This window comes from Phocoena sinus, chromosome 3 (assembly GCF_008692025.1).
Source record: "Phocoena sinus isolate mPhoSin1 chromosome 3, mPhoSin1.pri, whole genome shotgun sequence".
Lineage (NCBI taxonomy): Eukaryota > Metazoa > Chordata > Mammalia > Artiodactyla > Phocoenidae > Phocoena > Phocoena sinus.
The window spans coordinates 96,017,661-96,035,381 of NC_045765.1; the positions used below are offsets into that span (position 1 = coordinate 96,017,661).

The 17,721-nt window shown below is 34.3% G+C and overlaps 1 protein-coding gene across 13 annotated transcripts in view; it reads left to right on the top strand.

The window, feature by feature from the left end:
• Window positions 1-17,721, top strand: part of TTC37 (tetratricopeptide repeat domain 37) — an 88,831-nt gene that overhangs the window by 60,556 nt on the left and 10,554 nt on the right. For all 13 annotated transcript variants that reach the window (XM_032625823.1, XM_032625822.1, XM_032625814.1 and 10 more), the window contains 7 exons: window positions 3,488-3,709; window positions 4,771-4,843; window positions 5,711-5,764; window positions 5,988-6,099; window positions 9,396-9,524; window positions 12,853-12,968; window positions 15,105-15,263. In XM_032625823.1, the coding sequence (XP_032481714.1) occupies window positions 3,488-3,709; window positions 4,771-4,843; window positions 5,711-5,764; window positions 5,988-6,099; window positions 9,396-9,524; window positions 12,853-12,968; window positions 15,105-15,263 (865 nt within the window). The remainder of the gene's footprint in view (window positions 1-3,487; window positions 3,710-4,770; window positions 4,844-5,710; window positions 5,765-5,987; window positions 6,100-9,395; window positions 9,525-12,852; window positions 12,969-15,104; window positions 15,264-17,721) is intronic.

The following is a 17,721-nucleotide window of genomic DNA, read 5'->3' on the forward strand; positions in this document are numbered from 1 at the left end:
CACTAGGCTTCAAAGTCTGATTTTCTAGGAATTCTTCCTCCCGTTGCCAGACCCCCAGGTTGGGAAGCCTGACATGGGGCTCAGATCCTTCACTCCAGTGGGTGGACTTCTGTGGTGTAAGTGTTCTCCAGTCTGTGAGTCACCCACGCAGAGGTTTTGGGATTTGATTTTACTGTGATTATGCCCCTCCTGCCGTCTCATTGTGGCTTCTCCTTTGTCTTTGGATGTGGGGTATCTTTTTTGGTGAGTTCCAGTGTCTTCCTGTTGATTGTCCAGCAGCTAGTTGTGATTCTGGTGTTCTCACAAGCGGAAGTGGGAGCACGTCCTTCTACTCCACCATCTTTGTTCCAATCTCTGCAGGCTTCTTATCGCAGTGGCTTCTTTTGTTGTGCAGCATGGGCTCTAGGCTCATGGGCTTCATAGTTGTGGCACACAGGCTCAGTAGTTGTGGCTCACGGGCTCTAGAGCACAGGCTCAGTTGCTGTGTCTCATGGGCTTAGTTGCTCTACAGCATGTGGGATCTTCCCAGATCAAGGCTCAAACCCATGACCCCTGCATTGGCAGGTGGATTCCTAACCACTGCGCCACCAGGGAGGCCATGTATGGTATTTTTTGACTTTTCGAAATATTTTGTGTGGGGGGAACATTGACCTTATTAATTCCTTAAGAAGCAGGAGATGATTAATGGATGCTATTGGACAGTGGTTATCAGTGAGTGCTCTGTTGGCATTTTCAGTGGTACAGATCTTCATAGTACAGAATTGTTTCCCCCACTGCAGGAAGATCTTATCCTTGTCCCCCGTCTGTTAGATGCTAACAGCACTCCTCAATCATTGTGGAAACGAAAGAAGTGCCTCCACATCTCCAAATTTATGCTCCCGTGCCAAAGGTTAGGGGGATGGAGATGACTAGATGGTACTAGTTGAGAATGACTTCTATACGATAAGCTTTGGTTTTGTTTATTCGTGGTGATACTTTTGTTCCATCCTGATTAAAGTAATTTTCTTGTATAATAAATAAGCAGTTCTTTCTCCTCCTCTTAGCTATTTTGAGAAAACCAATCAGAATTTTAAAAATCTTGTCACTTTACATGGATATACTCATGTAACGTGAATATATGTTCAGAATATCCAAATTTGCAAATAGCTTGAGAAAAAGAATCATAGATGCTAATATGTTGCTGCAGTAATCAAGAGCAAAAGTAACACCAAATTAGTTGTGATTAGATTAGTCTCGGCTTACTGTTTAAAACAGTAAATGAAACTGTTCTGAACATTAGTAGAAGTGGGGAAAAATAGTAGAATATTTTCTTGTTCTTTTCTCCTCTTATGAGGGAAAACCTTTACCTCCTTTTTTTGCGTTGTTGGGTCCAGGGCTAGGTATTTTATCTGATCTATGTTTTTTTCTTTGTTTTTGGTTCTCTGCATGTCCTCTTTCAAACTTAACACTGCAAACTGCTCCCTTTCCTGCCCCTTGGCATTCTTTTCTTTGACTTCCTTTCTATGAATAATTCAGTTACCTGTTCTTTATTCATCTTGTTTGGCATTTTTATGTTGGGAACAAAGCAGTGTCCTTGGTGCTTAGGCGGAGTGTGAATAAGTTCAGTACATAAGGGGAAAAAATCTGGTTACCAGCATCATAGAGTTTTTGATATATATAACTACATGTAAAATTCTAGCACGTGGTACAGGACAACACGCAGGTACCGTGCATTCAGCATGTGTTAGCTTAATGGGATGTAGTCATTTCAGTAATAATTTAGATTTTGATTTTTGTTTTTTTTTTTTGGCTGCATTGGGTCTTCGTTGCTGTGCGCAGGCTTTTTCTAGTTGCGGTGAGCAGGGGCTACTCTTTGTTGCGGTGCGCAGGCTTCTCATTTGTGGTGGCTTCTCTTACTGCAGAGCACAGGCTGTAGGTGTGTGGGCTTCAGTAGTTGTGGCATGCTGGCTCAGTAGTTGTGGCTCATGGGCTCTAGAGTGCAGGCTCAGTAGTTGTGGTGCACGGGCTTAGTTGCTCTGCAGCATGTGGGATCTTCCTGGACCAGGGCTCGAACCCGTGTCCTCTGCATTGGCAGGCGGATTCTTAACCACCGTTCCACCAGGGAAGTCCCTAGATTTTGTATATTAATACATATTAGAGTATATAGGTTTGTCCTCTTTTGAACCAAGGCACAAATTAGAATTTCTTCTTTTGTTGTTAGTATTGGAATTTATATTTTACTATTTGCTTTTTTTTTTTTAGTTACGACTTACGGTGTGGTTTATTTTTATTGATGGAAATGACTATAACTAATTGATATTCTTCCATATTTGGATGCCTCCATCTATTAACCCTTATCATAAAAAGAGTTACTGTGGATGCTTTAAGTTTACTCCAGAGCTGCCCATGAAAATTCATGACTTTGTAGTTGTTTGTCAAAATCAAATTCTAAACAGCTTGTTGTCCCCTCCCCCAAAATAATAGAAAGTGGTAGGTATGTGATATTTTATAATGTTACAGCTATTTATATTATATTTTAATGAACTTTGTTTAACAAAATTTTCAAAGTTCCTATGTTTTGTTACAGTACAACATTCATAATTATTATTAGAAGTACTGTTAAGTTTATAAAGAGCTCAGGTTTTCTTCATTTTAATTAATAAGGATTCCTATACATTATTGACTTTTACCTCCATAAGGCTAAATCAGATTTCACAGCTGAAGAAGGAAAAGAAAAAAGCTGGATGTTTACATACAAAATTTAAATTCTCCTTCAATTATAAATGTGCTCACTTGGAATATGGTGGATATAGACAGTTTTTGTAATTATTATATATTGCTCTTGTTTCAAATACCACAGAACAATAAGACAAAAGCTTTTTGCGAATGATAAAAATCAGATCTTAGGTTAAGGATTTTTCTTTATTATTCATACCTTTTAGGATTTTATTGGAACTAAATATTTTAGCGAAATTATTCTAATTATTTACCTAGAACTGTGACCCAAAGAGACTGTGCTGTATATTTGTTTCTAAACGTAGATAAAATGACCAGAAAGGAAATTCGGCTATTGATGCACTGCGAAGGCCATTGGTACTTTTAACTGCTTCAGAAATTCAGGGAAACGGGACTTCCCTGGTGGTCCAGTGGTAAAGATCCGTCCCGCAATGCAGGTGACATGGGTTTGATCCCTGGTTGGGGAACTAAGATCCCACATGCCATGGGGCAACTAAGCCACGCGCCACAGCTACTGAGCCTGCGTGCTGCAAACTACAGAGCCCGCGCGCCACAACTAAAGACCTGACACAGCCAAAAAAAAAAAAAAAGAAATTCAGGGAAATTACTGTTCCTAGAAACCATGGAACTTAGTTGTATAGTTATCTTAAAGCCAGACTGTAGTTTGGTGAATCTATAAGTAAATTGTTTTTTCTACCAACTGTTAAGTATGTTTTAATAGTTACAGACTATTGTACTCATGGCTAATAGGCAATTTAAAATATATTTACAGCTCTATCTTAAAAGAACCAACCAAGGAAAGCCTTCAAGCCCTGTGTGCTCTAGGATTGGCAATGCAGGATGCAACACTGTCCAAAGCTGCACTTAATGAGTTACTGAAGCACTGCAAACAGAAAGACAATGATTATCAGAGGTGCCTTCTTACTTCAGCGATCTATGCCCTGCAAGGTCGCACTGTGGCAGTGCAGAGACAAGCATCTAAAGCTGTTCACAGGTAAATTCTGTACTTGTGAACTTGGGGTCTAGTTATACTTGATGAAGTTGTCTTTGATGTTTGGACCTTATTAAGACTATATAATGAGGTAAGCATATATATTTGGAAACCAAGTTGTGGTTTTATGAAACTGTACATAGGATCAGGTAACTGACTCCACGTTATTTCACCTCTATAATAATTTAAATAAAAAATTCAGTTGGTAAAGAGAGAACAGAAAATCTTTCAGATTAAGCCCCAAATCTCGTTTTTTTTTTTTTTTAAGAACATGAAAAGTTTATTCACAAATGAAGGAATAAAAATGGTTAATATACAAGAAAATATCTGAAACTTCATTAATAATACAATAAATACAAACTTTAAGATAAAATTTTTGACAAATTGACAAAGATTTTTAAGCTTTTTAAAAAAATTAGAAATACTGAGTAAAGGCAGTTTATACATGGAGGACTCATACGGGACCTGTAACTGGCCACAAAACATTTTCCCCAAATTCTCCTGAACCAAATCTTGTTTTAATATGAAAGCCCTTAAAAATTCTCAAGTTTGTGATATTGTCAGTTTGTTATCTGATACCGTCCAGTTTGATGGTTTTAAGAATTTTTTGGCCACTCAAACATTCATTAATATTCAAAATTTGGAAAATAGAAACCTGTTATCACTAGCAACAGCAGTTATTTATTAGATTTATTTTTAGCAGTAAAGTGTTACATCTGTAGTTTATTTTCCTTCCACAGTTCTCATCTCTGTGTTTTCTTTGAACACAATGTATTAAAATTTCCTTAACCTTTCCTAATTGGATCTCATGGCTCTGTAATCATCACATTGCTGATTTTTCTTTCTTATTTTAATAAAAACTGTAGGTGTATATAGGAGATATAAAGTATGTTTCTAAAAATTCAGTCACTTTTAACCACATGTAGAGAATTAATTTGAACTTGTTTTAGATGTCTAAAAGATTTTTAACTTAGATACTAAATAAAATGTTGATTTTGGGGGGTACTCTTTGTGATTAAAGTAACTACCATCTCTAAGCCCTCTGCTTTTGATGATCATTATAGTAACCCAGCTGATCCTGCTCTTTGGTCTTTGTTGTCCCGAGTAGTTGCTCAGTATACTCAACGAAATGCAAAGGTGAGTAATGTTCTAAATTCTAGCAAAAGACAAAATAACTTACGATGTGGTATATAATATAATTTTAAAGTATCAATATTAACATTATCATTCTGGAAAATAATTAACTAATAGAGCAAGGGAGTTCTGTTATTTAGTGAAGTTTTTCATTAGTCATTCAACAAGTAGTACACGGAGTTTCTTCCATGTACTGTTGTACTGCTCTGGGTGTTATGGAAGATACAAAGAAGGAGGTGGACTTTTTTGAACATGTATAGATTGTTATGTTATTCTTATAATTCACTTTCTTTTTCAGGTAAAATGTCTAATTGAATTTTTTTAAATTAAGGATTTCAGATCGACTTTATGAAAACTATCGTGCTACGTATATTTTCCTTACTTTTAGTACTGAGTTGAATATTGAGGTGGTGGTGGTGAGGTCCATGATGCTCTGAACTGTAGTTACTTATTTTACTGGGAACTGTGGACATTTTAAAAATGCTAAATTTTCATGGAGTAAAACTGTGTTAGTTTATCTTAAAATAAGTTTTGTGGTCTCTTTTTTTTCTTTCAGTCTTCGTTTCACAATCTTGTATATTGTTAGAAAATTGTATATTTGTTTGTTACTACTGTAAAGTCACGTAACTTTTGGACCTTTAATGATATTTTAAAAGAGGAGAGTTGAACTGATCATAGTAGAAAAGATTTTCTTTTATAAAAATATTAAACTGCTTTTTTAAAGTTGGTACTTAAGGAGTTTAAAAGTTACAAATGTGATAAAGGTGAACCTTTCAAATGACTTAATGTAAAGATTTTATCAGTCTGAATTTTTACTTTTTTGTGAAAGTTTATGCATTTATATAAGTAATAATTTGTTTACTATTATAGGGAGGTGCGGTAGCAGGAAATGTGGCTCATATTCTGGACTCAAATCATGGAAAGGTTAGTTTGCCCCAATTCAAAGGAAATGTTAAATAATATTATTATTATTTAACATTGGAAATGTTAAATAATATTATTTACTGTTAAATAATATTATTGATGAATAATTTTTCTTCTTAGGCTTAGGGGTCACATAATATCCAATATAGTACTACTTTTAGTCACTTTGAAAGTCAGGGAGCTATAAAAAGAATTGATTAACACCCTTCCTTTCTCTTTGTAGAAGGCACTACTATACACTGCAGTAAATCAGTTGGCTGTGGGAAGCAGTTCAGCAGATGGTGAGAAAAATACTGCACTAAAAGCCATTCAGAAGGCAGCTCTCCTTTCTCCAGGTGAATATAATGTGATCCATTTCATTATTTAGGATTCTGTCCATCTTGCATTTGTGTTAAAGAAGCAAAGTTTGTATTTTTATGAAATAAGAAGGGAATTTTAAAATATCTTAAGATCTTGCATATTATTTGATTACTGCATTCAGCTACTGATATTTAAGAGATAATCAGTTATTGAAGCAGACTCAAAGGAATATCTGTATAAAGATACTTCATTAACCATTATCGAAACTCTGCATTATATATTTTCAAAAAGTGGTTTTATTTCTGTTTTCCATCAGTCTGGTTTAATGAGGTTTATTTATAGCTACTAAATTATTTAATAAACATGTTTAGTTATTTTTATGTGTAGTTAACTTCTTGAAGAGTGGAGATATGTCTTCTATGGTAACTGTTAGAACTGCCAAGGTGCTGGCCTCACATGAACTAATTTCTTAGTTCTAACCAGAGTCGTATGTATGCCATTGGTCACAAAAGGCACAGAGGAACTGCATATAACCTGCATCAGCATGCTTCCGTTACCACTGCTGGAGAAATGCTGTGGAGGATTGGAATGTCTAACAAAGTAGGGTTATGGGATATATTTTTACATAATATTATTTTTAACATGAAATATAGCTTTAAACAGTATATTCCCCCAGAGCACTTCAAACATTTGCTGGATCAGAATGCTATTGCTTTTGGCCAGGGACTGTGGGGAAACATACAAAGAACAGGTTCAGTACTATCTTCACAATAAATGATAAGGATCCTAACTAAACTTCAGAGATTATTTTATAAAACAAGTAAACAGACCAATGTCCTGTTGTTTATTCTTTCTTTCATTTTTGAACTAGAACAAAAAGAAATCCTAAACATTTGGTTTTATCTATGTTCTATGTTAGGTAAGTTTCTGATTTTTAAAGGTGTTCCCAAACAAGTATTAGATATAGAATTACTCTCAAGAATTCTTACTGTGGATCTAGAATGATAGATGTTAGCCTCTGATTGTGTACATGGCATACACTTTAGAAAGGTGAGATTGCCCAGCTAAGATCTTCTCTAATCATTTTTTCTGATTTTCCCATATTATCTGGAGAAATTCATAAACAAGGAAGCAGAGTCATATAGGAAGCTTAAAACAAGGACTGACTACTGATGAAGCTGAGTGCTTATTTGAGACTTGTTTGGAGTCCAGTGAAAGTGAATGTAATTGTAGTTATGTGTAGTAGCTGTACATCTAACCTTTGTAGATCTTTAGTTAGACAAAGTACAATTTTGATAGATGGTACTCCAAGGAGTCTTTTCAGAAATTTAAATATAATCCCAGGAATTTAGAATTGAATGGAAAGAAATCCAATGTCTGTTAGATTAGTACTTCTGTGATATTAAAAGGTATTTTTAGCAAACCATATTAACTTTTTTAGGTTTCTAGTATATATATAGTATAAATTATATATATGTGTATATACATATATGTATAAATTATATATATATACACATATATATGTATAATATTTATATTATCACTTTGTTTCATAGGGAATTTGAGTTGCTGGTTATCTGTAGAAGAGTTCATGAAGACAGCAATTCTTTTGAATTGTGACAAGAGAAATTGCTGCCAGCTAATGTCCATCCCCCTCCCAAAATCTAAACTATAGAATACCCTAAAATCCTTAAATGAGTTGTTCACTTAATCTTACAAACACAAAAATTGAGTCCACTTCAACTGGAATTATAGGATTTTAGACCTGAGGGCACCTGAGCCATCATCTGATTTAGATGCCTTATTTTGTAGAAGTATGTGTTCCAAAGGAAGAGCGGCTGCACAGTTAATTAGTGGCATTGTTAGACCTAAAATCCAGATCTAAGATTCAGTCATCTGCCTTTCATTATATAGTATTCAGATCTCACCATAAATTGTAGGAAATGGTCCTTATTTTCTTATTCTGGATTTGATTATGTCTTATGATATTTAAAATAAGGTAGGCATTATGTGGGCAGAAATTATTTTATAATATCAAGGTATGTATTTAATTTTTTATAAACACTTTTGGTCTACATAAGATTTCTAATGATTCTTGTACAATTAGCAGTAATACTGTCTATAAATGAAATACATGTATTTCAGCCATTTGATAGGAGATATATATTGAATGGGGCAGTTAGGTAAGAAAAAAATTAAAAACTAGAGCTAAGAAGTATGTTTAAATGACTGTATTGTTAACTGGAACCCTTGTAGGATTTAAAAATTATCCATTTGTTTTTTTAAGGGTAATAGGACTGAAAATATTAACCATGTAAATATTAACCTGCAAAATACGATTTGTGAAACAAAAGACCAAGCAAATTAAAAAGCCTAAGTTCCAAATCCCAATCCAGCTTTCTCTTTTCACAATTAACTTTCTTGAAAAGAGGAGTCTATACTCATAATCTCTTTTATTACCTTCTCAACCCACTGCTATTGGGCTTTCCCTCTTCCCCTGAAGCTATATCAAGGTGTGAAGGAAGGAAGGAAAGATCAAATGGATGAAGGGATACATCAGTGTAATCATAATTGCTTCCTTGGAATGATAAAGTGACTTTTATGCTTGGCTGTTAGAACATAGGTAAAATGGAGTTGTCTTGAGCTTTTCCTTTGTCTCAGACTTTTCTTAAGAGCTGAGAAATTGTGTTATCTTCCTTTTCCTATGACTGAGCCTTTAATATAGGGACAGTGATGAACACAAGTGTCTCTGTGAGACTTGCCCTTGGTATTCAGTGAAAGTAAATATAACTGACCTTTCCACAACAGCGTAGTACTCTAGGCAACTCATGTAACCAGGCATGGAAGAAGAGTTAAATAGGATATTTTTTATCCTCTGATGTGTTTGGAAAAAATGGCAAATCTGTTTTTTTTTTTTTTTTTTTTTTTTTTGTGGTACGCGGGCCTCTCACTGTTGTGGCCTCTCCCATTGCGGAGCACAAGCTCCGGACCCACAGGCTCCGGACGCACAGGCTCAGCGGCCATGGCTCACGGGCCCAGCCACTCCACGGCATGTGGGATCTTCCCAGACCGGGGACGAACCCGTGTCCCCTGCATCGGCAGGCGGACTGTCAACCACTGCGCCACCAGGGAAGCCCCAAAATGGCAAATCTTAAAGGATGAATATAGTAATGTGCCTTATGAACTAGTTTTTCTTTAAGAAAATGGAATTTTTCTGGAAATACTATTTTATTTCATTTGTTGGTATTTGTAAACTCTTACTTTCATTTTTGGTAGTTTTTCAGCAACATGTTGGTATTGACAGCCTCCTAACTGTATTTCCTGTGTTTAGGTGATCCTGCTGTCTGGGCTGGGCTAATGGCAGCTTGTCATGCTGACGATAAACTGGCCCTAGTGAAGAACACTCAGCCAAAGAGGATGGATTTACACTTGGCACTGTTATCTGCTGTTTCTGCTTCAAGTAAGTTTAAAAAAGCATTTCATACATGATATATTCAAGATAAAGAATTCAGAAGGATATTGCCAAAAGGTAGTAGGCAGAATTAGCCCTACATGAAAGGCTATTATATTCTCATCTAACAAAGCTTAAAAACAAGGCTTAAGGAGTTTACCTGCATACAGAACAAAGCTCAAGAACATTACAGGAATACAGAAATATCCAGCATTCAGCAAGGTAAAATTCACAATGTCTGGTATCCAGTTAAAACTTAATAGGCATGCAAATAAGCAGGAAAATACCACCCATAATGAGAAGAATCAATCAATAGAAACAGATCCACAAGTGACACACAATAGAAATCTCTTTAACATGTAATTTACTGTTTAACGCACATATGACAATAGCACAGAGGCCAGGAGGGGAAAATGGAAGTATTTTGTTGTAAAGTTTTTATACTGTAAGTGAAGTGGTATAATATTACAGTCATCTGTAAGGATTTGTGGGGGATTTGTTTCATGACCCTCCTCAGATACCAAAATCTACCGACGCACGACTCCCTTACATAAAATGATGTAGTAATAGTTGACTCTGCATATCCATGGGTTCCACATCCATAGATAATGGTGTAGTAATAGTTGACTCTGCATATCCATGGGTTCCACATCCATAGATACAGAGGGTCAACTGTACTTAAAGGTAGACTGTGACACGTTAAAGATGAATACTCTAAACCTTAAAGTAGACAGTAAAGAAAAAATGGAATTATATAATACAAAAAGGAGGAAAAGGGAACATAGAATAAAGAGAAAACAACACAATAGAGTTAAACCCAACCATATCAATAATCAAGTTAAGTATAATGGTCTAAATACCCCAGTTAAAAGGCACAGATTGACAGACGATAAAAAAGCAAGAGCTAACTACATACTGCTTAAAAGAAACATAAACAAAATATAAATCTATATTTAAAGACCAAAATAACCTCACAGTACTATATATAAGATAGAAGAACAGCAAGGACCTACTTTATAGCACAGGGAACTACATTCAGTATCTTGTAATAACTTATAATGGAAAAGAATCTAAAAAAGAATCTATATGTATATATTTATGTATATGTATAACTGAATCACTTTGCTGTACACCTGAAACATTGTAAATCAGCTATACATCAATTTTAAAAAGATGCAAATAAAAAGACAAAAATGACCTAAAAAGTAAAAGAATGGAAAAAGATATACCATGCCAATACTAATCAAAAGAAAGCTGGAGTGGCCACATTAATTTCCTACAAATTAAGATTTCAGAGCAAAGAATGTTTCCAGTGATAAGGAGGGTCATTTCACATTGGAATCAATTCATCAAGAGGACAATTTAGGCACCCAGTAGCAAAGCTTCAAAACACATAAAATCTGTGTTGTATTTCCCAATAAAATAGGTAGAAAAAATGAAAAATTATGGAAAAATACATGAAACAAACTTACAGAACTGAAAGGAGAGATAGATAAATTCATAATTATAGAGATTCAACACTCTTGATAATTGATAGAACAACTGGACAGAAAATTAGTAAAGATATAATTGAAAACTTGAAAAACACTATCAACTAACTTGACCTAGTTAGAACTTATAGAACAGTTCTCCTAACAACAACAGAATGCATATTTTTGTCAAGTGTACACAGACTATTTACCCATATATATCATATTATGAGCCATAAAACAGGTCTAAGTAAATTTAAAAGGATTCAAATCATACAAAGTATGTTACCTTAATACAATGGAATTAATTTAAAAATCAATAACCAAAAAATCTGGAAAATTGTCAAATATTTGAAAACTTAATAACATACTTCTGAATAATCCAGGTCAAAGAATATGGCAGAAGGGAAATTAGAAAATATTTTGAACTTCATGAAAATGAAAAAACAACATATAAAATTCTATAATACTCCTAAAACACTGCTTATATGAAAATATTAGCATTACATATCCACATTAGAAAATAAGAAGGGCCTCAAATCGATGATCTCAGCTGTGCCTTGAGAAATTAGAAAAAGGAAGGGGAAATTAAATCCAAAGTAAGCAGAAGAAAAGAAAATAGAGTAGAGATCAATGAAATAGAAAACAGAAAATCAACAAAAGCAAAATCTAGTTCTTTGAGAAGATCAATGAAATTGATAAACCTAGCCAGGCATGAGGAAAAAAACAGAGAGTACCATTGTCAGGATTGAAAGAAGGCACAACACTATAGCTATTAAAAGGCTCATAAGAGAATCTTAAGAAGAACTTTATGCTGTTAAATTTGGCGATGTAGATACAATGGATAAATTCCTTAAAAGATACAGAGCTCACTTAAGAAGAAATAAACTGAATAGCTTTATATCTATTAAAGACACAGAATTTATAGTTAAAAATCGTCTTAGAAAGAAAACTACAGGACCAGATGGATTCTACCAAACATTTAAGTAAGAAATAATACCAATTCTATACAAACTCTTCCAGAAAATTGAAAAGGTGGTAACATTTCCTGACTTCTTCTATGAGATCAGCATTATGCAGATACCAAAACCAGACAAAGACATTACAAGAAAACTACAGAACTACAGATGTAGAAATTTATAACAAAACTTTAGCAATTCAAATCCAGTAACACATAAAAAAGAGAGTAATACTTAATGATCAAGTGAGGTTTATTCTAGGAATGCAAGGTTGCTTTAATATTTGAAAATGAATGTAATTTACCATGTTAGCTGCTATGAAAGATGCCAGAGTTTATATTTTATGATTCCATTTATATGAAATTTTAGGTAATGCAAACTGATCTATTGTGAGTGAAAATGATTAGTGATTGGGGACAGAGGAAAGGAGGAGAGATGGGTTGGAGACAGAAGTGATTACAAAGTAGTAGGAGGAAACTTTTCATGATGATGGGTATGTGTATTATCTTGATAGTAGTGATGATTCACAGATATATTCTTATGTCAAAAGTCATCAGATTTACAGCTTGAATATGTGGATATGTGCAGTTTATCATAAGTCAATTATATTGCAACAAATCTTTACTTTTTTTCAATGAAGTATTTTCAGTTTTACTGAAGATAGTGATGTTTTTTAATGTAAGTCACAAGTATATAAAGTCTTAAGTTATTCAGCTGTAAATGTTCCTGCTATGAAACTTTGCAGAAACCTGTCTCATGTTGAGATAGTCTATGGTATTCCAGTGGTATGTGTAAAAGTTGTATATGCATGGTAATTTAATTTTAATACTTCTTAACAACTGATTACTTCTCTGAGAACACATTATAAATTGCAGAAAAAAGTAACATTGACTTTTTTTTTAAATAAAGACAAAGAATTCTTTGAAAATTACAACCAATCTCTTGAAAAGTGGTCTCTCTCCCAAGCTGTCACTGGTCTAATAGACACAAGAAGAATAGCTGAAGCTGAAGCCCTCTGCACAAAGGTATTGTTATGGAATTGAGTTTCATGGATTCTTATCCTACTTGGAAAATAACTTCAAAAATAGAATGCACATTATTTAAAGAGCATTTGGTGGTGGTGGTGGTGATGATGATGATAATAATACCCAATATTAACTGAGTACTTACTGTAAGCTAGTTAATACATTTAGTACTTTGTATTTGACCTTCACAACAATCCTATGACATAGGTATTTATTATTATCCCCATTTTTACAAGTGAGAAAACTAAGGCTTAAAGAGGGTAAGTAATTTGCACAGAAGTTCACAGGTAGAAATTGATGGAGTTCCTGTTTGAGCTCACATTTTTCTGACTCTTAAGACTCAAGGTTTTAATCATTTTTTTTTTTTTTTGGCACCATTATGGAAGCAGTATTTTCCTTTGATTTCTAGTTACTCTCTTCAGAATGCTATGTTTTCCAGTATCCCTACATTTTTCCAAAGTTCTGAACAATGTAGAATGACTGTGGGGATTGTTAAGTGGGTGACGGGAACTATTGAGCAGTCAGTTTTTACCTACCTGGATTGTGGGCTGTGTGAATAAATTCTTACACCTTGCCTAACCCATAGTAGGGTCTCAGTAAATATTTATTGAATGAACAAATCAGTTTCGTAAACCAACTCAAAAATAATTTAATGAATAAGGGGAGTTTTAAACATCATTTTTTCCTGAAAACATCTGTTTTCATAAATGCTTACCAGGGAGAAGGTGGTGTCTTTCTAGAAATGTTTTTTGAAAGATCAATATAAATTTTACAGAGAGAGAAGAATGGATCTTTGAAGATCCCTTTGGTCCTTGAATTCTCTGAAAATCAGAATAATACATTTTCTCTTTTATTTAAGAAATTCCATCTAGGTTCAGGACAGTTTAGTATAATACAGTGAATGTTTAGTAAGCATAAATTGACAGTTGCTTCGTGCTCCCTCTGACAGAATAAAGGATACTTTTATGAACCTTTCCTTGTCATTTTAATGTCCCAGTCTCTTACTTAGAAGAAAGCAGTCACATTTCAGAAATAAGGACATTTAGGACTATGACCTAATAATAGAAAATAAAGAATTATGTCATTGAGAGACAAGCAATAAAGAAAGAAATGTTTAAAACAATAGTGGAAGGACTTGTTTAGAGAATCTCTTTAACTTCTTCTTGTATGTATATATGTATATACATATATAATATATACACGCACATATACACATATACAACATACACATATTGTGTGTGTGTGTGTGTGTATATATATATATATATATACACACACACACACACAATACATTTATATGTGTGTGTATGTGTTTTAAGGTATAAATAAATGGCCTGGGTAAATGGGTCATTTCTCTTACTCCCAGTGTGTAAGAAGTCTGTGCCTGGAGAAAGGACAATGAGTATCTTTGTTAAGAGGTTGAGAAAGGAAAAAATTTATAACTCTTTCCCTCTTAAAAAAAGTTAAGTTTGGGCTTCCCTGGTGGCACAGTGGTTGAGAGTCTGCCTGCCAATGCAGGGGACACGAGTTCGAGCCCTGGTCTGGGAAAATCCCACATGCCGCGGAGCAGCTAGGCCCGTGAGCCACGACTACTGAGCCTGTGCGTCTGGAGCTTGTGCTCCGCAACAAGAGAGGCTGCGACAGTGAGAGGCCCGTGCATCACAATGAAGAGTGGCCCCTACTTGCCACAACTAGAGAAAGCCCTCGCACAGAAACAAAGACCCAACACAGCCCAAATAAATAAATTAATTAATTAAAAAAAAAAAAAGTTTCTTCCAATAAGGATTAGTTTTAGCTTTCACTGTTAATTTTCTTAGTTCAGCTGTTTATATGTAGTACCTAAATTTTTCAAGATATCACTTAAGAATAAACCAAGTCAAAGGGACATACTAAATCTAAGATTAACAACTTATAAACTACAGTAATAGCATTACTGATTTTAGAGCTTATTTAAGTGTAGAGTTTGGTATTCCCAAGATGTTCAGTGTTCTGTTGACTTTTGCTGTTGTTTACTTTTTAATAAGAAAAGGTTAAAGTCAGGGGTTTTTTTTCAATATGGAGAATAACTTATTGGCCTTTTACATTTAACACTTAAGAACCTGTTTGATGTATTTCTGTTTGGGGTTTGATTTTTAGAATTTAAAAAGTAACCCTGATCAGCCAGCTGTTATCTTACTTTTGAGACAAGTTCAATGTAAACCACTCTTAGAGTCACAAAAACCTCTCCCAGATGCTGTACTTGAAGAGCTGCAAAAAACAGTCATGTCCAACTCAACCTCTGTTCCAGCTTGGCAGGTAAATAAATTCTCTCTTTTCTTATGTGAGTCCTGAATTAAAATGCTTTGTGATATTAAATGAGGTCAGGGGTATGCTACATTTTTGTTTTGCCTTTAGATTCACCGTATATCTCTCATTTTCAGGATTTAAAGGGTATTGTGGTTAGAGAAACTAAAGAAGTTGAATATTCATTTAGGATCTGCTGCTGCACGGCTTCAAAGCTTTTAACATTGTTGATTGTAAATTTTCTCCATTTAAAATAGTGTTGAAAATACTGTCTTTTACATGGGATTGGTGTAAGAGAGCTAAGTGTTACAAACATTTTATGATAAAGTTACCATAATGGTGTTTAACTCTGTCTTTAGAGGGGATGTGTGTAGTTTTTCCTTAGCTACTTTACAGGTAACCTATATCCAAGATTTTAATGGGTTTTTAGCCTTTAGAAATAGTTCTTTTCAGGACTGATGCCTCAATCAATAGACTGTCTGCCCTTTTAGCTGGCTCTGCTTACCACAAGGACAAATACATAATGATCACTGTGTACGTTATTCTAATTGATAGTAAAATACAAAAAGCATATAATTACTTTACTCAATTTGTTATAGTTCTTTCTGTACCACAAGATAGTATCAAGGGACTTTTTGATATAGGTTTTACAGAAGCTTATTTTACTACAGTTCTTCATTGTGATCTTTTGTTATGTCAACAGTTTTGATGTCCTGCTTAAAAAGATTATCTAATGGTGTAAAATAGTTGGATTATGCAAGTTAAGCCACTTTGTTTACTCTAATCCTTGAAGAAATATGGTGCTTTTTTCCCTCTCAGAGTAAATTTGCCATATGAGAGTTAAGATAGTTTAATTCTAAGGTCAACTGGATATTGATGATCTCATGTTCTTTATCAAGGGGAAAAACACCTTGTCAAACTAAAAGGGAAAATTAAAGGATAAATTATACAGTAGGTAAAGTCTTAGAGATAGTATATGTGTTTTCTTTTATACTGTGATATAATTCACAAAGAAAAGAGTGTAAAAATCTTATACTCATTATATGTATGTACCTTTTAAACCACAACCTATATCAAGATATAGAACATTTTCTGCAGCCTAGCTGCCTTCCCCATGCTCTCCCTTTGTGATCGCCCCCTACGTCCAAAAGAAAAGGGGAACACTATTCTGTCTTCTATCACTTCTATCTAATTTTGCCTGTTTTTGAACTTGATATAAATGGAGTATCACTTTGTATCTGGTTTCACTCAACATCATGTCAGTGAAATTCATTTAGTTGTTTCATTTAGTTGAAATTCATGAAGCCATAGTTTTTTTTCATTTATTTTTATGAATATACTGTAAAATATCCCTTTTACTGTTTGGATTACAGTTGACCCTTGAACATAATGGGTTTGAACTGCACGACTGCACAGGTCAACTAATAAGTGGATATTTTTCAATAGTCCATGGTTGGTTCAATCCTCGGAACCATGGATACGGAGGCTGACTATAATTACATCCTTGTTGTTCATGGGTCAACTGTGTTTCCAGGTTTTGGCTATTATGATTAATGGTGCTGTGTCCATTCTGGGATATGCCTTTTGTTGGGTGATAGAGTATGTGTATATTGACTTTAGTAGATTCTGTCAAATGGTTTTTTTAAATGGATGTCCAGTTTACGTTCCCACCAGCAAATTATGAACATTCCAATTGCTGATATTGCCAGATGGTGGTTATTGTTTTCCCTTTCCAAAGGATATGTAGGTAATAGTATCTTGTGGTGGTTTTAACTTGAATTTACCTGATGACAAATGCTGTTGAGCCACTTTTCATATACTTATTGGACCTTTGGATTTCCTCTTTTTAAATTGCCTTTTCTTTACTGTAGTTTTTCATATGCTGTTTTCTTACTGAATTGTTGGAATCATATTTTCTGGATACAGACACATTTGTGGATATCTGTATTGCAAATATTTTCTCACATCTGCACCTTGGCTTAACATTTTCTTAATATTATTTTTTGATGAATAGTTCTTAATCTTAATGAAGTCTAATTTATCATTTTTTAATGGCTAATGCGTTATTGAGGTGTTCTACTCAAGAACTCTTACTCCAAGTTCATGAAGATATTTTTCTGTTTTTCTTTAGAAACTGTTGTTTTACCTTTCACATGTAGGTCTATGATCCATACTGGATTAATTTTTGTGAGTGTTGCAGGGTCAAGGTTCATCTTTTTCCATATGGATGTGTAATTGTCCCAGTACCATCCTTTGAAAAGACCATTATGTCCCCACTAAATTGTAGTGATGCTTTTGTCATAAATCAGGTGACTAGGTCTTTTAAGGCTCCCTGTTCTTTTCCTTCTTTTTCATTGATCTATTTGTTTATTCTTGCTTATAGTTTTATAAGTAGTTTTGATATGTGGAGGTAATATTAAGACCTCCAACTTTCTTGTTTTCCTTCAAGTGTGTCTCAATCACTTTAGGT